At 40.2% G+C, this 19,372-nt stretch overlaps 1 protein-coding gene across 3 annotated transcripts in view; it reads left to right on the top strand.

Annotated features, from left to right (window-relative positions):
- Positions 1-19,372, top strand: part of SLC26A7 (solute carrier family 26 member 7) — a 795,743-nt gene that overhangs the window by 38,789 nt on the left and 737,582 nt on the right. For all 3 annotated transcript variants that reach the window (XR_013635291.1, XM_078851484.1, XM_073330600.2), the window contains exons 5-6: positions 11,954-12,106; positions 19,073-19,155. Coding sequence is in view for 2 of the 3 variants with exons in the window: in XM_078851484.1 (XP_078707610.1) it covers positions 11,954-12,106; positions 19,073-19,155 (236 nt within the window). In the remaining variant the exon portion in view is untranslated. The remainder of the gene's footprint in view (positions 1-11,953; positions 12,107-19,072; positions 19,156-19,372) is intronic.

Genomic DNA, 19,372 nt, shown 5'->3' with positions numbered 1-19,372 from the left:
TTATTTCATTAACATTGACCAGATTTCCTTGTGTCACTGTTGCTCCTCAATCATCATTTGATTCAATGCCCATATTTGAGTCAGGCAAGGGGAAGATTTAAGATGAGTTCTCTGTGAAAATCTCCACGCAATGGGGAGATTGGTCTAATGATCTCCCTGATTGGGGGGATTTTGCTTTTTAGAAAGGTTCTTTTGGTCATACTTTTATATTAAGGGTACATTTATAAGTAGTTGATAAAGGGTTAATAAATTGTTAATGTTTGTTATTACGCATGTAACAAATATGAATAATACAAGTTCCAGATGGTTATAGGCACATAAGTGCAAGGTGTCATAAGCAATCTATTGGACTATAACAAATGATTTACCATTTATTAACCTTTATATCAAATGTACCTTTGATATAAAGTATGGCTCTTCTAGAGCTGCTATGCCAGTTACATGGAGAGCATATCTACATAAAGGAATATTGTCATCTGGTGGAGATGACTAACATTAAGTACAGCAGCCAAGAGACAATTAGATCATACAATATAAGAAATAATAATGTGAAGGCCAAGACACTAACAGGATTCAAAAAAGAATTATATGAATTAATGGAGGATACGTCTACCAATGGCTATTAGCGAGAATGGGCAGGGATGATGTCCCTAGTCTCTGTTTGCCAGAAGCTGGGAATGGCTGACAGGAGATGGATCACTTGATGATTACCTATTCTGTTCATTCCTTCTGAAGCACCTGGGATTGGCCACTGTCAGAAGACAGGATATTGGGCGACATGGACCTTTGGTTTGACCCAGCACGGCCGTTCTTATGTTATGTTCTTAGAGAACAGCAGTAATACAAGGAAATAATTCTATCTTAGAATGCCAGTGATATTATAAATGAGGTCATTAAAAACCTTTGAGGAAATTTTCTTCCTTATCCTTTGTGTTTTTGTTTTTCTCTGACATATCCTAGCTGTCTTTGCCACACTTCTTTACTTCTGCTGATATCAAACCTTTTCCTCCTTTGTTCAGTTTGCAAAAAAAAAGATATTTTCTTGTGCAGAAGTTTTTGGAAAAAGTTTTTTTTAAAATGATCATAGAATCATAGAAGATTAGGGTTCGAAGAGACCTCAGGAGGTCATTTAGTCCAACCCCCTGCTCAAAGCAGGACCAACACCAGCTAAATCATCCCAGCCAGGTCGTTGTCAAGCTGGGCCTTAAAAACCTCAAAGGGTAGAGATTCCACCACCTCCCTAGGTAACCCATTCCAGTGCTTCACCACCCTACTAGTGAAATAGTTTTTCCTAATATCCAACCTAGACCTCCCCCACTACAACTTGAGACCATTGCTCCTTGTTCTGTCATCTGTAACCACTGAGAACAGCCAAGCTCCATTCTCTTTGGAACTCCCCTTCAGGTAGTTGAAGGCTGCTATCAAATCCCCCCTCTTCTCCTCTGCAGACTAAATAAACCCTGTTACCTCAGCCTCTCCTCATAAATCATGTGCCCCAGCCCCCTAATCATTTTCGTTGCCGTCCGCTGGACTCTCTCCAATTTGTCCACACCGTTTCTGTAGTGGGGGCCCCAAAACTGGATGCAATATTCCAGATGTGGCCTTACCAGTGCCGAATAGAGGGGAATAATCACTTCCGTCGATCTGCTGGCAATGCTCCTACTAATACAGCCCAGTATGCCGTTAGCCTTCTTGGCAACAAGGGCACACTGTTGACTCATATCCAGCTTCTTATCCACTGTAATCCACAGGTCCATTTCTGCAGAACTGCTGCTTAGTCATTAAGTTCCCAGCCTGTATCAGTGCATGGGATTCTTCTGTCCTATCCTTGTTGAACCTCATCCAATTTCTATTGGTCCAATCCTCCAATTTGTCTAGGTCACTCTGGACCCTAACCCTACCCTCCAGCATACATACCTTCCTCCCAGCTTAGTCTAATCCGCGAACTTGCTGAGGGTGCAATCCATCCCATCATCCAGATCGTTAATGAAGATGTTGAACAAAACCGGCCCCAGGACTGACCCCGGAGCACTCTGCTTGATTCCGGCTGCCAACTAGACATGGAGCCATTGATCACTACCCATTGAGCCCGACAATCTAGCCAGCTTTCTATCTACCTTATAGTCCATTCATCCATCCCATACTTCTTTAACTTGCTGGCAAGAATACTGTGGGGGACCGTATCAAAAACTTTGCTAAAGTCAAGGTATATCACATCCACCGCTTTCTCCATATCCACAGAGCCAGTTATCTCATCATAGAAGCCAATCAGGTTGGTCAGGGATGACTTGCCCTTGGTGAATCCATGTTGACTGTTCCTGGTCACCGTCCTTTCCTCCAAGTGCTTCAAAATGGATTCCTTGAGGACCTGCTCCATGATTTTTCCAGGGACTGAGGTGAGGCTGACTGGCCTGTAGTTCCCCGGATCCTCCTCCTTCCCTTTTTTAAAGATGCACTACATTAGCCTTTTTGCAATCATCTGGGACCTCCCCTGATCGCCACGAGTTTTCAAAGATAATGGCCAATGGCTCTGCAATCACATCAGCCAACTCCCTCAGGACCATCGGATGCATTGCACCTGGCCCCTTGGACTTGTGCATGTCCAGCTTTTCTAAATAGTCCTTAACCTATTCTTTCACCACTGATGGCTGCTCACCTCCTCCCTATACTGTGCTGCCCACTGCAGCAGTCTGGGAGCTGATTTTGTCTGTGAAAATCGAGGGGAAAAAAGCATTGAGTACTTCAGCTTTTTCCACATCATCTGTCACTAGGTTGCCTCCCCCATTCAGTAAGGGTCCCACACTTTCCCTGACCTTCTTGTTGCTAACATACCTGTAGAAACCCTTCTTGTTACCCTTCACATCCCTTGCTACCTACAACTCCAATTGTGCTGTGGCCTTCCTGATTACACCTCTTCATGCTCGAACAATATTTTTATACTCCCCCCAGTCATCTTTCCAAGTTTCCACTTCTTATAAACTTCCTTTTTGTGTTTAAGCTCACCGAAGATTTCTCTGCTAAACCAAGCTGATCGCTTGCCATATTTGCTATTCTTTCTGCACATCGGGGTGGTTTGCTTCTGCGCCCTCAATAAGTCTTCTTTAAAATACAGCCAGATCTCCTGGACTCCTTTCCCCCTCATATTAGTCTCCCGGGGATCCTGCCAATCAGTTCCCTGAGGGAGTCAAAGTCTGCATTTCTGAAGTCCAGGGTTCGTATTCTGCTGCTCTCCTTTCTTCCTTTTGTCAGGACCCTGAACTCGACCATCTCATGGTCACTGCTGCCCAGGTTGCCACCAACTTCTACTTCCCCTATCAATTCTTCCCTGTTTGTGAGCAGCAGGTCAAGAGGAGCACGGCCCCGAGTTGGTTCCTCCAGCACTTGCACCCAGAAGTTGTCCCCAGCACTTTCCAAAAACTTCCTGGATTGTCTGTGCACTGCTGTATTGGTCTCCCAGCAAATGTCAGGGTGATTGAAGTCCCCCATTAGAACCAGGGTCTGTGATCTGGAAACTTCTGTTAGTTGTCCGAAGAAAGCCTCATCTACCTTATCCTCCTGATCTGGTGGTCTATAGCAGACACCCACTACAACATCACCCTTGTTGCTCTTGCCTCTAAACTTAACCCAAAAACTCTCAACTGGCTTTTCTCCAGTTTCATACTGGAGCTCTGAGCAATCATACTGCCCTCTTACATACAGTGCAACTCCTCCACCTTTTCTCCCCTGCCTGTCCTTCCTGAACAGTTTATACCCATCCATGACAGCGCTCCAGTCATGCGAGTTACCCCACCAAGTCTCTGTTATTCCAATCACATCATAATTCCTTGACTGTGCCAGGACGTCCAATTCTTCATGCTTGTTTCCTAGGCTTCTTTTGTTCGTGTACAGGCACCTAAGATAACTAGCTGATTGCCCTGCTTTCTCAGTATGAATCAGGAGGCCTCCCCTGTTGCACCACTGTGAAACAAAGAAATGTCTGTTTATTAGAAGGCATGGTTTTGCTTTAAAGGCACTATAAAAACTAGAAAAATTCCTTGGGCATGTTAGCACATATGGGTTGGTTTGAGAAGGCACCAGTATCTCAGTCAGAAGCACCAGGCAATAAAATTGGCAACATTAGTTGCCATGATATTAGTTTTATATGAGAACTATACTAAATAATTATGTACAATTGTGCACGTGACCAGCGAGTAAAAGGCGAGTTTGCCAACTACTCTTTTTGAACATTTTCTTGTATTTTCTCTAAAACTCACATAATCTGAATACTGCTGCACAGCCTCTTTTTTTCTTCATTCCACTCAAACCTCCCTCCCACCTACTTTAGGATGTTTTCTGACTCAGATACCCCTCAGGGCTGTAAAGCAGGAATCAAGAATGTTAATGAAGTGGGATAGGAAAGTCAAAAGGAAAACAAGGCAATGAAACATTTTCTTTTAATGAGAATGAGCTCACAATTAAATATGTACAAATGAGATTTATATGTGGAGAACAAATCTACTTTGAAGACCAGGGGCCTGTGGGATTTCTGAGTAAAGAACACACTTTTGTGATTTTTTAAAATCTTATTTTCTTGTGTACACTCTCATATTGGCCTTCTAACTTTTAACGTGTTCCCTAACTAAATTGTTCAGATTTTAGACTTAAATCATCTACAGCAGCTGCCAGTAGATTTATTTTCAATGTGGGTTGCATTTGCTGACCAAACAATGGAAAGAAACACTTAAAAAAATGTAATGGGTTCTTTTTGGCAGTTAAGTTGTATTGATTGGAGACCAGATGCCACTCTTTTGACTAATTTGTTTTTTTATTCTCTTATTTTATTTGTTTTAACATCTGCACCCGTTTTTGGAGCTAATCTTCATGGTTTTAATTTAACCTCTTTAAAATAGGCAGAGGAACTCACTAATGTTTCAGAGTACACAGTCTTTCTATACTATGCACAGTTAAGGTTGGTGACTTTCTACTCGCACAAAACCAAACACTCTTGCCCCACTCCTCCTCTAATGCCCTGCCCCTTCTCTGAGGCCTTCCTCACTCACTCGCTCATTTTCACGCGGCTGGCTCAGTGGGTTGGGGTGTGGGAGGGGTTGAGGACACCGGCTGGGGATGTGGGCTCTGGGGTGGGGCTGGAGATGAAGGACTTGGGGTGCAGGAGGGGGCTCCAGGCTGAGGGGTAGAGCTGAGGGGTTTGGAGTATGGGAGGGGGCTCTGGGCTGAGGCAGGGGGTTGGGGTCTGGGAGGCGGTATGGGCTCTGGGCAGAAGTTTAGGTTCCGGGGTGGGGCCAGAAATATGGGGTTTAGGGTGTGGGAGGGGGCTCTAGGCTGGGATAGAGGGTTGGGGTGCGGGGGGGCGGTGAGGCTCTGGCTCAGGGTGTGGGGTCTGGTGTGGGGCCGAGGATGAGGGATTTGGGGTGAGGAGGGGGCTCTGAGTTGGGGCTGAGGGGTTTGGAGTGAAGGAGGGGGATCAGGGCTGGGGCATGGGGTGGGTGTGAGGGCTCCGGCTGGGGGTGCAGGCTCTGGGATGGGGCTGCAGGGTTTGGGCTGCAGGAGCGTGTTCCAGGCTGGGATTGAGGGTTGCGAAGGGTGGGAGAAGATCAGGATTGCGGGAGGGGGTTGGGGAACAGGAAGAGGTCAGGGTGCAGGCTGCACTTACCTCAGGCAGCTAGCAGAAGCAGCGGCATGTCCCGTCTCTGGCTCCTATGTGGAGGCGCAGCCAGGAGGTTCTGCGCACTGCCCCATCCACAGGTGCAACCACTGCAGCTCCCATTGGCCGCAGTTCCCAGCCAGTGGGTACTGCAGAACTGGCACTCGGGGTGGGGGAAGCGTGCAGAGCCCCATGACTGGTCCTAAACCTAGGAGCCAGAGGGGGAACATGCTGCTGCTTCTGGAGCCGCGCAGAGCCATGGCAGGCAAGGAGTCTGCCTTAGCCCTGCTGTGACTCCAACCAGACTTTTAATGGCCCGTTCTGGTTGAAAAATGGACACGAGGCAACCCTATGCACATTTGCCTTATATACAGTGTGCATATAGTTAAGGTCACCTAAAAGTGTTATTACTCTGCAAGGCCAGTGCATAATTTTTAAAGAAATTCAATGGCACTCAAGGTAATTCTCCTTGCAGGCCAGTAATTTTCCAACAGAGTGATTTTCACTCTATATGTTTACTTGTGTGTGAAGGTCGCCTGAAGTTTTACTTACTGCTCTGCTGAGAAATTACTGGACTTCAAGGGGAATTACCTTGAATTTCACTGAATTCCTGCAAAAATATGCATGGCTCCTTATAAGACATTAAGATTTTGGGTACGATCTTGACTAAATATACACTGTGTATATAGTAAAATTATGCAGAAAGTTACATCAACCTAATTTTAACTTTCATGGATCCTCAGATTTATTTTTGGGAGGGGGGATGAACTCGTAAATTCCAAAATACTTTTTTTAAAATTTGGAAGGAGATAAGACTCCTGAAATAATTAATGTAATCCACAATATTACTATGCCTCTTTCTAGTAAAAAAAAAAATCTGACATGCAAAAAAGAAGAAGATAGGAAACAACTAGTTATGATAATTACCATAAATATCTGATTACCCTTATAGTTCGTATATTCTGTTAATGATAATATTGTAATAACATCCTTAACTATGGAGCTCTTTCAGTATATACATCACCAATATATGTATATATTTAAATATGTAATTCATGATGTGTTTGTTGAAAATATATATATGTTTTATGGGTCAGACATCAGTGTTATCACAGACCTGTAATATAAAAATGCTCAGTGTTAACTCTATAAAACATTTTGAGCTTACTGATGGAGTGTACCGTATAGTGTAATATGTGGTTAAATACTTTAATACTAAGAGGTATATTATATATTTTGCAAAGGGCATGCACATAGTTTCTTAAAAAATAAGATGTTGATTCTGCTATTCTGATATCATTCCAATGAAATGGATAAACCCAGGCTTTCCAAGGCATGGCTTCATATGTGTGCACTTATTATTGGAAGCACTTTAATATGACCCATCTCTGCCACCTTTGTTTCAGTGTACTGCAGATTAAACCTATAAAAAGGTTGGGACCTTTTTGAACAGTGACTGTCCATAATACTGAACTGAGCGGTAGTATTATGATGTGGGTAATGAAGTATACTTTAACTTATTATCTGATCTAAGGCCTGGATCCTGCAAACACTTATTCACTTGCTTAACTTTTAAGTGTGTGAGAAGTACAGTTGCAATCAGTAGGTCTAGAGGTGAAAAAACTAATGTACTATGCTACCTTGACCTTGGTAAGTAAATAAATCTCTGGATAAACCTACACTAGCTTGCATTTTAAGTTCTTAAAAAGGCAATGTTTCCTCTCTAAGCGGCTGTGGATTTCATTAACACGTATCTTTTAACATTTAGTTATTTATAAAGCTTAATTGGAAGTTTTCAAATATCCAAGTTAAGATCTTAAGCTAAAAAGTAAAGCGCAGCATTGGTGAGTTGTTTGAAAAGTTGCCGTTAGTAGGGTAATTTTTTTAAAAAGGCAGGTTGAACTCATATTTCATGGGAATTAAATCAGTCAGGAAGTACAGCATTCTGTGGTCATCACAACCATGAAGAGGACCATTTTTAGCTGGTTGAATTTGAGATTAAGGGTAGATCCCCTTGTGTACAGAGTAAATACATGATGGTGTGGGATAGTATGGCATAAAGGTGTCATCAATCTAAATTTGGTTTGATCACATTACTAATTAATGGTAAAGCCGAAGTAAGTAATCCAGGTTATCTCAAATGCAGAGCTGGCACATTATCCTTTACATGTACTGTAAATTGCCTGGTACATTTTTGGGTGATGTAAAAAAATAATAACAATAATTTTCTGTATATGTCACATTTTTTAGAGAAAAATTAGTTTAAAAATATTATTAATATAATTCCTTCCTATCAAAAGCCAGGATCTCTCTGTCAATGTTTCCCACTGTACATGCCTCAAAACCTTGAAAAATTACCCAAAATAACTTTTCTATATATAATGTCACTATTTCAATGTTTTGAGATGTTGGACCAACCGGGGCCAGAAACAAAGCTTTTATCCCATGGAATACTGGGAATTCTTCATTTGCAATGGTATTAAGCTGTATTTTTGGCCCATGAGCCTTCCCCTGTATGGTGTAATTGCAAGGGGGAGGTTTTGGAATTCCAGATTTAAAGGGGAAAGGTGAACCATTAGTTTGGGAAGTTAGGGATTTTTTAAAATGGCATTTATTTGAACCTGCTCAAGGGGCTGGAATGCTAGATATAGCTAGAGATCAATAAAGTGATGTGATTGAAGGTGCACAATAAATGCAGTTCATTACATAGCTCTGCAGTTGATCCCATAGACCTTGTCTAGGGTAAGGTGTAAAGGTGTGATGTGAGATCCAGTAGCTAGCTCAATCTAATAACACCTTCTAGTCAACTCTAGAACCTCTAGCCAAGAGACAACAATGGTACTTACCGTGTTCTAAGGTATAATTGCTTTGTCTTGATTGGAGCTTTATAAGATGTTAATTAAATGAAGCTAGCTAACTCTATCTAACATTGTCTTTAAATCCTAGTCTAGACAGAGTCTCCACCATGCATGTGGGGAATTTATGTGTGTGTGCATGTGTACAACACTGTGTAATGTATGTGTATGTATGTATTTATGCATGTAGATGAATATACAAAGAGATTAAAGTTTTATTGTTCTTGGAAATACTATGGACACAGATTATTATTGTCATAGAATTTAATAAAAATTTCCTGCAGAAATGTTCGTTACGGATACGGATCTATAACTGCCACGGACGTCTGGGAGCCTTGGCTATAACTTCAATTGAAGTATTTTAAAGATTAAATGGCAGACACAGTAGCCTCTATATTCTTCATAGACGGAACACTACAGGGGATGTCCAAGTGTAAGAATATTCCATGTTCTGATTTGTACATTAGATTGTGACTCTCCTGCGTACTTATAAACCTTCTATTTGATGGAGATCCTTGATTAAACATTACAGTGATTCCCTCAAGTTCATGGAAATGAATTTTTTATCTGCTTTTAAAAATTTCTACTACAGAGGAAAGACATAAAAATTATCTTTGGACAGTGTAGATAGACATCTCTGATTTTCCTAAATTAAATACATCCAGGAGGTCTCAGTTCATCTAGTAAACACTTAAATTCATTGTTGCTACACATGGATCATCAAATGCTGACACTTCAGCAGAAACTGGTCATTTGAAATAAGCTTGCAGCTCTTTAATTTCTGAGAATGGGAGTCAGTCTAGCTCTTCTTTTTCCTTATCAACTTTACTTTAGCTATGGATATGTACTTCCATAGTTTCTGAGCCAAGGATGACTTTGTAGACACTTTGACACAGCTTTCCAAATTTTTTCTTTTGTCCTAATTGATCCCAGCTTCTTGTGGGGCACAGAGGAAAAGTCCCATGCTGTCTGTAATGTACATTTTTGGGCAGTGATGATATATTAATAGCCAAGTCTCAAACCATTCAGTATAGCATCCTCCTTGATGCATTACACAAGGACACCGTGTGGTTAGATTGTGGTTTTTGTTTTACTCCTCGTTCACCTATTGCATATTGCTCTTATAAAATAATGTTATTTACAAAGGCTAGACAGTGACTGAATAAGATGACTTTAAAATTTGAGAGTTTTTTCCAGGCTCTGAGAAACATTCCCACTGAAATATGCTTGTTGTTATTCTGGCCTGGGTTCCAGTATTTTTTCCCCTTGTGAACTATCAACAGGTTTCTTTTCTTTCCCATTGTCATATTTTTCTTGTGATTGTTTTCCATAATGGAAAACTGAAATATTCATAAAATCTAACAAACATTGGAGCTTTTAACTTGCTCATTTAAAAAAAAGTATCATAGTCCTATCCAAGAATGACAGAATCATAGAAATTAGAATAGAAAAGTCCTCTATGGTGGTTTAGTCAACTCCCCTGCCAAGGTAGAATTGTTCCTTGAGATAAGTTTTGTAGTGCTTTGTCCAGTCCAGTTTTAAATGTCTTTGTTTAATCCCCGAACTGTCAAGAAGTCCTCTTACCATCATAAGGACATTTGAAAATGCATTCATTAATCACCTTTCCAACAAAGTGGAGGTTTCTGTCTTCATTTATTTTAGGGATATTTTTAGTTGCCCTTAGAACAGACACCCTGACTTTTCATATCTGAGCTTCAATTCTCTTTATTTTATTGTCTTGCATTTTATAGCATATAAATAAGAGATTATTTATGTTGCAGCCTAGATCTGTACAGTTTCCTGGATTTCTTCTTCTGTATAGGCTTTCAGCATTCCTTTTGGAGACTTTTCTTTCAAAGAAACAGAAAATACTTTAGCTTTGTCAGTCATCTAAATCTCTGTTACCTATTGTTATCTTTTTCCTATTTTCTCATAATGGACTAATGAATTTTCTGGATTTTTGAATGGCTTTCTTCCAGACATGTTTGTCATTCATGCTATAATACAGATATATGTGGGATAAGTGTGACATGAAATGGAATTTTTTAAGACAACTTGGTTAGGTGTCCAACCTATATTTCTTCCATATTCTCTCCTTTCATTTCTTTCTCCCTCCCACAAGATGTATGTGTCAAAGAATAATGGGGGCTTCTTGTTAGATATACATTCAGAATCATTAGCCTTAGACAAATGGTCTTTTCCATACAAACTATCCAGGATTCTTGACTCCCTTCAGAGCACATCCCTCCTCTCAACTACCTTTCTATATTCAGTTTACAGGTCAGCCTACATGGCTGTTGGGAAAAATCAGAATTCAGGTGGAGGCCTAACTTGTTCTTCTTAAGGCTTCAGAAAGGATGTGTACTATATATGCTCCTATCACTTTTGTTCCTCTAGCAAATAGCTTGCTACACATCAGAGGCATGAAAAATTTGACTGCAGATTTTCTTTCTTTCTCTATTTTTCTGGACAGGGTCCTGTAGAAGTTATCTCTATCTTTCCTCAGATCTTCTAACCTCTTCAATGGATTTGGAAATTTCTTCATCAACTTTAATCGCAGAGATGTGTCTCTTCTGGATCCTCAAATTTGGAACAGGTTAGGGCTGTATACTTCTTCAGCTTATCCTGTTATTCTCAGGATGCAATTAGAGATATTCTAAACCAGGGGTAATCAGTGATTTCAGAGTTAGTGAATCAGAGATCTGGTTCTATCCATTTCACAGTAGCTTAAATACAGTATTTATGGCAGATAATCACACATTCACTTCTGTGAGTGGATGGATGCTTTCATGGTACCAGTGAGCCATTCCGAATACAGGATAGGCAACATGAAATTATTTGATATGGTAATTGTATTTTTCCTTTAAATATCATTAAAATGGATTAATCACATTTACTGGTTGTGCCAGAATTAAGGAAAATTTGCATTCTTGTGAAGCATATTACATACATATGTTTACTGACAGGATTGAAATATTTAATTAATGATCCTGGAGTCAAATATGAAGGCGTTACTCAGTTTTTACACAGTCATTCTCTGACTGAATTCAATGGGAGTTTTGAATGAATAAGGACTGAATAAAATCTCAGTAAGGACATCAAGATTTGCTCTATCATACTTCCAGGATAATTTTGCTTTATTAAGTGTGTTTTTGTTAGTGGAAATGTATAGTATTGTTTGTATTAAAAAGTTATTGTAAAGCTATTCACATCTTTCAGAACTGTTTCAAGCAGAAGTCCTTTTGTAATAGTAGATCCATGATTTTTTTCCCTCCAAAATGTTGAGTGAATACCACTATGTCAGGTTGCTTAACTCCTATAGCATTGGTTCAGCTTTTAAGAATAGTTCTGTACATCTGAGAATGTATTAGGTTGCATCCTAGCATGTGGTATTTTGTCACATATACAATTCTATTGTCATCTCAGTTTTGTTTTTTGTTTTTTATCACTGTAGATTTATGCCTACATATTTGAAAACATCAAATCAGTTCAATTAGAAGCATTGCTTCTGTCCTTGGTAAGCCTGGTGGTGCTCGTTCTGGTTAAAGAACTGAATGAAAAATTTAAAAGAAAAATTAAAGTAGTTCTTCCCATTGATTTAATTCTGGTAAGTATGAAATCAAGTATCAGACTTATTGCCTTTCAAAGCTTGCAGTTGTTTAACTAAACTGCTAAAGCTTACTGTGTTGTCGATTGCTACCCAGGGCCACACCTGACACTTATTAAATACAGAGCTAATTTGCATGGCTGTATGTTAATGTATGAACAGGAAACAGTTTGGATAAATAATTAAAAATAGAAGTGACACATGTTTTCAATTTATAAAACATTTTTCATATGTTTACTGCTTCTTACATATATACAAGAACATGAGGCCTAAAATGTTAATATGAGCAATTTTAAGTATAAAAACAAAAATGTAATTGCTATGTTTTTGCTCTGAAGCCATAAGAGATGAATGCTGGTTAGCTGTAGTCAAACACTGTTTTTTACATTTATTTATGACAAAATCAGTACCTGAACTATCATTTTCTATAACTTCCGGTTTTCTTTTCATGTGGTGTAGGGTAAATAGAAATTAGCTACAGTGCTGTGAGTGCTCTACATTCAGACATCAAGTGGTAATTCAGACATTTCCCTGCACCCAGAGCTGGGATTCTGTTTTCCTCAGAACCTCTTACAGAAAGCAAACAGATTTTGAGAGAAGAATTCTGAAGTCCATGTGCTCTTCACAGTGTACCAATCTTGTACTTTTGCTTTCTTTGGACTCTCTTATACAAAAGGAGACATTTTCTAAGGAAGCAAAATGCTGAAGCACTATCAACTGATGTTGCATAGGTCATTATAACAAACTATGTTGGGCATTTTTTCATAAAGAACGGGGGCCAATTTGGAATCACATTGAATTAATTACTAACTATTCTGTATGCTGCTGAATTGACTGGATTTTTTGCAAGCTATCTCTGGAATGACATGGCATCTAGAAAACTGTAGAATAAGTGTGCTTCTATTTATGCACAAAACTGTCTGATTTCAAACTATGTCAGACATGTGACCTATTTGGTTTACTGTTTGTTCCCAGTTACTTGGTAGTATGTACTTCTCTGTATGTCTGATGATTATGGAACCACCCAATTTCATCTGCTTAGTCTCAAAAATACAAAGGATATAGAATCATAGAAATGTAGGGCTGGGAAGAACTATCCATTCCCTGCACTGAGGCAAGACCATGTATCCCTAGACCAACTGTGATTTTAACCTGTTCTTAAAAACCTCCAATAATGGGGACTCCACCACCTTGTTTGGTAACCTATTCCAGTACTTAACTATCCTTATATTAGAAAATTTATCCTACTAACTAATCTAAATCTCCCTTGCTGCAGATTAAGGCATTAATTCTTGTCCTGCCTTCTGTGGACATAAGAACTTTTGATCATGGTCCTCTTTATAACATCCCTTAACATATTTGAAAACTTTTACCAGGTCCCCCCTCAGTCTTCTTTCCTCAAGACTACACATGCCCAATTTCTTTAACCTTTCCTCCTGAGTAAGGTTTATATATATATATATATATATATATATATATATTTGTTGCCCTCCTTTGAACTCTTTCCAGTTTGTCTCCATCTTTCTTAAAGTGTGGTACCCAAAACTGGACACAGTACTACCACTGAGTCCTTACCAGGGTTGAGCAGAGCAGGACAATTACCTCCTGTGTCTTAGGGCCTGTCTTCACTATCGTGTCACATCGGTGCAGCTGCATCGATGCATCTGCACCAATGTAATGTGTCTGGTGAAGACTTACTATGTCGACAGAAGAGCACTCTCCCATTGACATAATTATTCCACCTCAATGACAGGTGGAAGCTATGTTGGTGGGAAAGTGTCTCCCAACGACATAGTGTCGTGTAGACACCACTTTAAGTTGATGTAACTTATGTTGCTCAGGAGGTGGCTTTTTCACACCCCTGAGCGACGTAAGTTACATTGACTTAAGTGGTAGTGTAGACAAGCCCTTAGATGCAACGTTCCTGTTAATACACCGCAGAACGATGTTAACCTTTTACACAACTGCATCACACTGGTGACGTGTATTCAATTTGTTATCCACTGTAACTCCTAGATCTTTTTTAGCAGTAATACTGCCTAGCCATTTATTCTCCATTTTTATTTGTGTATTTGTACTTTGTTTTGCACTTGTCTTTACTGAATTTCATCTTAATGATTTTAGAACTATTCTGCAATATATCAAGGTCAATTTTGAATTCTAATCCTGTCCTTCAAAGTGCTAGCAACCCCTCCCAGCGTGGTGCCATGTTCAGATTTTATAAACATGGTCTTCAGTCCATTATTCAAGTCATTAATGAAAATATTGAATAGTACTGAACCCTGTGGAACTCCACTAGGTACGTCCTGCTAGTTTGACAATGAATCATTGTTAACTACTCTTTGTATATGATTTTTTAACAAGTTGTGTGCCCCCTTTAAAGTAGTTTTATTTACACCAGTGGTTCTCAACCATGGGTGCGCGTACACAGAGGTGTTCCAAGGGCTACATCAACTCATCTAGATATTTGCCTAGTTTTACAACTGGCCACATAAAAAGCACTAGCAAAGTCAGTACAAACTAAAATTTCATACAGACAATGACTTGTGTATGCTGTTTTGTATACTGTACACTGAAATGTAAGTATAATACTGAAATTCCAATTGATTTATAATTATATAGTAAAAATGAGAAAGTAAGCAATTTTTAATCAATAGTGTACTGTGACACTTTTGTGTTATGTCTCATTTTGTAAGCAAGTTGTTTTTAAGTGAGGTAAAATGTGGGGTACGCAAGAAAAATCAGACTCCTGAAAGGGGTATAATAATCTGGAAAAGTTGAGAGCCGCTGATTTAGACAACATTTCCCTAGTTTGCTTATGAGAATGTCATGTGGGAATGTGTCAAAAGCTTTGATTATAATCAAGATAATTCATGTCTACTGCTTCCTTCTTGTCCACTATGTCTGTAACCCTGTCAAAGAAGGAAATTAGGTTGTTTTGTCATTATTTGTTTTTGACAAATCCATGCTGGCTATTCCTTATAACCCTGTTATCCTCCCGGTGCTTACAAATTGATTGTTTAATAATTTGTTCCAGTAACTTCCTAGGTATCAAAATTAGGCTGACTGATCTATAATTCCCTGAGTCCTCTTTCTCCTCTTTTTAAAGATAGGTATTATGTTTGCCCTTCTCCAGTCTCCTGGAACCTCCCCTGTCCTCCATGAGTTCTCAACAGTAATCACTAATGGTTCTGAGATTGCTTCAGCAAGTTCCTCAAGTACCCTAGGGTGAATTTCATCAGGCCCCACTGACTTGAATACACCTAACTTGTCTAAATATTCTTTAATTTGCTCTCTCCCTATTCTGACTTGTGTTCCTTTCCCCTTGTTAATATTAACTGTGTTTAGTATCTGGTCACAATTAATTTTTTAGTGAAGACTGACACAAAATAGTCATTAAACACCTCAGCATTCTTGATGTCTTTTATTAGCTCTCCTTCCCCACTACACCTACATTTTCCTTTGGCTTTCTCTTCCTCTTAATATATTTCTAGAACCTCTTCTTATCGGTGTTTGTGTCCTTTCCTAGGTGTTATGTTCATCAGGCAGATGGAGTTGCGGTACTTAGAACTGGATGAAACTTTTTTTTTTTTTGCCAAACAATGCAGGTTTGGGTGAACCAAAACATTTTGTGAATTTGTGTCAATTTTGCCAAAATGTCAGTTGGATAAAAACCCTCTAAAACAATTCTGAAAAATATCAAATAATTTCATTTCAACAATTTCAAAATAAAACATTTCAATGTTTCATTTAAAAATGATTTTTCATTTTGATATGTATTATTTATTAACAAAATTAAAAATGTTTTTAAAAAGTTTGAAAACAAAACTGTTTCATTCAATCTGAAATAAAATTTCTGTTCAGGCCCAAACGATTTTTTTCTGACTCTTTGATTTGCCAAAACATTTGAAACATTTTCATTTTGGGTTGATCTGAAATCAATATTTGTTTTGATTTTTCAGAAAGGCCAGCGGACAGAAAAGCCAGTTATTCTCACAGCTGTGCCCAGATATCCTTTTGTGTAGAGTAACTATTTAAGCCACAGTCCTTGAGATAAATGTAGACTGTAGGTTCACTTTGCTTTCATAATTTTAAAATATTGTTTCTAGAAAGAAGTGACACTTTTTTTCTCCATATGGATAAGTGGCTTCTTGTAAGACCTTATTGAAGTTTGGAAGTGCTTTTCAAAATTAATATGAAAATGGACTCTGTCCCTTTGAATTTTCTGCTATAGTTGACTGGAGAGATAATTAGAATACTGTATCCATGGTGGGTTTCCCTAGGGGAGGCTAGCTCCCTGTCCTGCCTCTTCCGTCCTTGGCTCTGACCAGACTCCACCCCCACCTTGCCTCTACTTGGCTCCCTCCCCACTCAGCCCCCCGATGCCAAGATCCTCCTTACCCTGTCCCTGCCCGCTGCATCCTTCCTCACCACTCCGGTGCCGCAAGAACCCCTTGCCTGCTGCTGTCCTCACTGCCCCGTCTGCTGGTCGCCTCCTCACTCCCCCACCAGAGCCTCCCCGCCCGCCATAAGACCGCTGCACGCCTTCTGCTTGCCTCTTCACCCCTGCACCTGCCTGCCACTCATCTCCTCACCCCCTGCCAGTCCTCCCCTGTCTGCTGTGAGACCCCCCACTGCTGGCCTCCTCACTCCCCTGCCCATCCACCCGCTGCTGGCCTCCTCACTCCCCTGCCTGCCGCTGGCTTGCCACATCCTTCCTCACTCCCTTACTCCCGCAGGGAAGGAAAGTGAGGAGGGATGCTGCGAACGGCTGGGACCTCCAGAGAGGGGGGTGGAGTGGAGGATAGGAGGAAGACTTACCAGGCAGGCAGCTGGTGGGGTCCTTGGGGAAGGGGCGCAGGGAGGGAAAGAGGCGGGGCCACCACTGCCCAGGTGTCTGGCGGCGGGTCAGCGGCGGCTGCACCAGGGAAGGCTTAGTTTTCCTTGGCTTATTATACCGACCGCCCATGACTGTATCTCTTAGCTGTGTGCTTAAGAATGCAGATTGGATAGAATTTAATATTTTTGTCTCTTAGCCGCATATGTAAACCCTCTGAGAGGCGCAAACTTAGTTTAGAAGTTTGATTTAGAAACGTAGCAGCTTGTAAGACCAGAGACTTTTGGTGTTAGAACACCTGAGACTCTAGCATGGTTTAGAAATATTGTTACAACATAGCTTGGCCCCATGTACACTGAAAGACCTAACTATTTGTTGAGGGATTACTATGTTGTGGCACATGCCCCCAAAATGGCAGGAAGTACACAATAGACAAGGCCTAAGCTAGAAGCAATTTCATGTCTGAGCAAGAAAGGATGAGTTATTATTCAGTCAGAAAAGTGTTTGTATAGCATGTCCCAGGAACCATGAGAGACCTAGTCAGATACTTATGAAAATACTGTGAGGAAGGGAGTCAGACAGAGGGGAAGTCAGGGGGAAGTTGTGGAAATGCACAGGCAATAAACCCAGTAGACCTAAACCACCGCAGCCTAAGGGAGATGCTATTGTTCAAGGTAAGATACACAGCAACGTGTCAGGTTACAGTGGAATTCTTCAGCCACTTTGCAACTGATTAAAAAAAAGAAACTGAAAAGGACATGAATGGCCTGAAAAACCCACAGAAAAATGTATGTGGGGGAATGAAAACTCTGAAGATCCCCTTGCTGAGTTTCTCCTAGCATCACTGTGCAGAGACCCACCAAATCGTGTAGATCCCATGCCCAAAGAACAACATGTGCTGGTCCTGAGAGGGTGGGAATTATGGTGCTGCTTCCCTACTAGTAGCCACATGCATGGATTGTCCCCTTGGTGTGCAGATTTGAAGGGGGACAGTCACATTTGGATAAGAAAACTTATAGAGAATAGCGTATACTTAGTACAAATAATAGTTCGCACATGTGTTTTCCAGTTCTCTGAAACACAAAACATGAGGTGGAGCCCAGAGGAAAGCAACCTAAACAGCACTGTGCAGGAGGTCAACTAGATGATCATGATGGTCCTTTCTGACCTGAAAGTCTATGAGCATGTTGCTACTTCAAAACACTAGAATTTGTTAAAAAAGACTTCGGCATTGACAGGCTGCATATTAACATGCACTTGGAAGGATACAGTTTTGTGCTGCATTTTGTTAGTGGGTCGGTGGACACAAATTGAACATCTATAACTGGTGTGGGTGTGGGGGCAGCAGTACATGTTTGGCAGATGTGTACTTAAATAAGCACAATCTCCTTTAATCTCCAATACCATAGACGTTCATGTTCCCGTACAAAAATACTGTAATATTCTACAGTAATTGCTCAACACATTGCAGATGTACTCTTTTGGACCAGTTCTGCAAAACTTTTTAATATTTGTTGGATTTTAGTGAAGTATGAGATTTTCTCAACATAATCCCTACAGATTCTGGTTCTATGCATTGATTTTCTTAGCTGTGCCCTCAGTGGGTTGCAGCAACATGTTTTGGCTCTATATACTATGGCATCTTGTAGTGAAACTTACAAGATATATATTTTTTGGCATAGTTTTCCACTAATATGGCTGTCATCCTTTCTAAACAGAATATTGTACTTAAAGCTTAAATAAAGGTATTTTTATTAACTAGTATGCAAATTTCAAGACATTAGAGTGGCATCTTTAGGAAGGAATATTTAGAGAGGTATCTTTCAGGACTCTAGTAGGCAACTTTAGGAAGGAAGAATGGTCCAGTGGCTGGGTGTTAGCTTAGGACTTCAGAGATCTGGTTTCAATTCTCTGCTCTGCCACAGACTTCCTGTGTGATCTTGGGCAAGTCACTAGACCGCTCTGTGTCTCGGTTCTATTTCTGTACAATGAGGATAATAGCATGTCCCTACCCCACATGGATATCGTGAAGATAAATACATTAAATACTGTGAAGCACTCAGATATTGCAGCAATTTGGGTACCTAATAAATGGAACATTAACAGCATTTCTGTACTGAATTAAATAGATCATTGCTACATCCATTGGCTGCTACTGTGCTGATATGGAGTACACCTATGGCCTAGCAGTTGTGGGACATATTCCAGAAGGGTAATGTGTTCTTTATTTGCTTATGGTTTTTAAATGTATGTATGTTTAGAGAACAGTCCATGAAAAGATCAAATAAAATGAAAATGGAGAGTACTGCAATACTTCAAATACTCAAGTTTCAGCCCTCAAATATAGCCCCTCACTGGAGAAGTTTGTTGATACCATCCTGAGCAATGCAGAAGTTCAGGTGCCTGTGGGGACTGTTTCATTATTTTAT

The sequence above is a fragment of the Lepidochelys kempii genome, chromosome 2, assembly GCF_965140285.1.
Source record: "Lepidochelys kempii isolate rLepKem1 chromosome 2, rLepKem1.hap1, whole genome shotgun sequence".
NCBI lineage: Eukaryota > Metazoa > Chordata > Testudines > Cheloniidae > Lepidochelys > Lepidochelys kempii.
The sequence above is the reverse complement of the archived record's forward strand: the minus strand, read 5'-3'. Positions and strand labels throughout refer to the sequence as shown.